This window comes from Nannochloropsis gaditana (genome assembly GCF_000240725.1).
Source record: "Nannochloropsis gaditana CCMP526 unplaced genomic scaffold scaffold087, whole genome shotgun sequence".
Classification (NCBI taxonomy): domain Eukaryota; class Eustigmatophyceae; order Eustigmatales; family Monodopsidaceae; genus Microchloropsis; species Microchloropsis gaditana.
The window spans coordinates 27,389-29,800 of record NW_005803866.1 but is presented as its reverse complement, the minus strand read 5'-3'; the positions used below and the strand labels follow the sequence as shown (position 1 = coordinate 29,800).

At 56.7% G+C, this 2,412-nt stretch overlaps 1 protein-coding gene across 1 annotated transcript in view, besides 1 other annotated feature; it reads left to right on the top strand.

Moving 5' to 3' along the window:
- NGA_0556200 (protein kinase) overlaps window positions 1-324 on the top strand; it is a gene marked incomplete at both ends in the record, with an annotated part of 1,297 nt that extends 973 nt beyond the window's left edge. The window contains one exon of the mRNA XM_005855846.1: window positions 86-324. Coding sequence (XP_005855908.1) covers window positions 86-324 — 239 coding nt within the window. The remainder of the gene's footprint in view (window positions 1-85) is intronic.
- A 1,936-nt stretch (window positions 325-2,260) lies between these two features.
- Window positions 2,261-2,347: a sequence feature (Short protein (NGA_0556700, EKU20457.1) was converted to a misc_feature.).
- Window positions 2,348-2,412: the final 65 nt, after the last annotated feature.

Here is a 2,412-nt window from a genome sequence, read left to right as displayed (position 1 = left end):
CCTCCAGAGCTCACGCAAGTAGGAAAGAAACCTCCTTCATTTCCTCCTCTTTCTCCTCCCCTCCTTCCTTTCCCTCTTCTGGCAGAGATCAACGATCGAGCCTCTTTTCACGTGTCTTGGCCCAAGGAAAGCAACCTGGCTGGCTCACTCCTCTTCCCTCCCTCCCTCCATTCCTCGCTCCCTTCCCAGGTCCTCCCCAACGTGCCCGTCGACTCCCGCGTGGACGTCTGGGCCATGGGCTGTCTCCTTTACTGCCTCGCGTACGGTCGCTCGCCCTTCGAGTCTCCCACCGAGGGAGTCCTCAGGCTGGGCATCCTCAAGTAACCCCTTCCTCCCTCCCTCCCTCCATCCCTCCCCTTCTCCCCCCCATCCTTGGACCTGGCAGCACTACCCTATCTCTGAGCCCTTGCGTCCCTGAAGTCTCTACCCCTCTTCCCCTCTTCCCTCCCTTTCTTCGTTCCTCTTCCTTCCTTGTCAACCCTCTCTTCCCTCCCTTTCTCCGTCCCTCCTTCTTCCTCTTCAACCCTCGCAGTGGCCGCTACTCGTTTCCACCTCGCAACGCGCCTCCCCTCCCCTTCCCTCCCTCCTCCTCCTCCTCTTCCTCCTCTTTTTCTCCCGCCTTCAACCAACTCATCACCTTTTGTCTGAATCCCAACCCCTCCCTCCGCCCCTCCCTTTCCGATGTGATGAAAGAGGCCCAGGCGCTGGTCGCTTCCCCCTCCTTCTAGAGCCTCCTCCCTTCCCTCCCTGCCTCTCTCCTCCATTCCCGTCACGCTATCCCAGGTTCGGGGGGGTGAAGGAAAAGCTCCTCATGAGCAAATATTGGTAAATCAAAGAAATATGCACGTAAACATAAGTGCGCCTCGGATCCTTCCCGTGTACACGGATGGGGGAAGGGGGGGGGTTGCTAAGTGAAGGGCAATAACGGCACAGAGAAGACGAGGAAAATTCAGGCGTTTGTCTGTCGAAATAGAACAGCTTCCGTTCTTCCATCGTAACAAAGGATGAGACTTTGATTGAAAAAGGCTGCCGTCTCCCACGCCCCGTCCCTCATCCTTGCATGAAGACAAGGTATCAAATCTTTGTACGAAGGACGTATGTATTATTTACCCATATTTTAACTTCTTTTTTTACATGTGCTCAAAAGGATTTTGGGTTTGACAGCATAAAAATCTGGTTCTTCTCCATCATGCCACTACGAATGAAGCCTCTCTCGCCAACTTCTCCCACGTGACGGCACGAGCACGTCGCAGCGTTGTTCCCCCTTCCCTGTCACCTGCTCCCGCTTCCCCTCGCTGTGTACCCTCTTCACCTCCCCCCTCACTCTTCTCCATGAAGCATTCTGTCGTCCACACGCATGCACGTCTTCCATATCATCACTGATCTATGCACCCCCCCCACCTCCTTCCTCCTCGTCGAATCTCTTCCTCTCCATCTCCTTCCCCGTGCTTGATCTCTATCCCTCCCTCGTCCATTTCCTCCTCCTCACGTGCTTCTTGGTACTGCCCCCTCACACCCCTCGCGCTGGCCACAGAAGGACCACTTCAGTACCCCTTGCCCGATCCTCCTCCCTCCTCTCTATCTTCTTTCTCTCCTCCATCGGCCCCCAAGACACTGCTGCTATCCTCTCCTTCAACTTCCCTCGCCCTCACCTCCTCCTCACTCAGTTTCTCCCCTCGCTCTCCCCCCCACCCCCGAATCACGGCTCCTCATCCTCTTGCCTCCCTCCCCGTCTGCCGCCCAGACCCGACGTCCCCCTCCTCATCCATCCCTTCGCCCTTCTCCTCACAACTTCCCTGGAAGAGGGACGAAGCGGGTGGGGGAGAAGCAGGACTGCTCGTACTTAAGGAGGCGAGGGAGCGATTTATGAGCCCAGAGAGGCGCCGGAGGAGGGGTGATGAGGGAGGGAGGAGAAAAGGGGAGGAGGAGGGGGAAAGCGAGGTGGTGGGGCGAAGGGAGGAAAGGGTGGTGGAGGAGGTGACAGGGGAGGAGGGAGGGTCAGGGGATTTCCCTCCCAACGTCTTAAGCCGCCCTACAAGGGCTTCACCGCTATAGATGCTGCCACTCTTGAGGACGTTCCTCTGACTATCGTGGGTGCCATAGGGCCAGTGACTCGGGTCATGGAAACCGCCGTTACTGCGCGTACTGATGTAGCTGTTGTCTGAGCAACCGCCGTTACTGCGCGTACTGATGTAACTGTTGTCTGAGTAACCGCTGTTACTGCGCGTACTGATGTAATTGTTGTCTGAGTAACCGCCCTAACTGCGCGTACTGATGTAACTGTTGTCGGAGTAACCGCCGTAATTGCGTGTACTGATGTAGCTGTTGTCGGAGTAACCAGCACCATTGCCCTTGTTGACGTCACTCTGATCACTGAACCCGCTGTAGCCGCTGCTCCCGTTGCTCTGACTC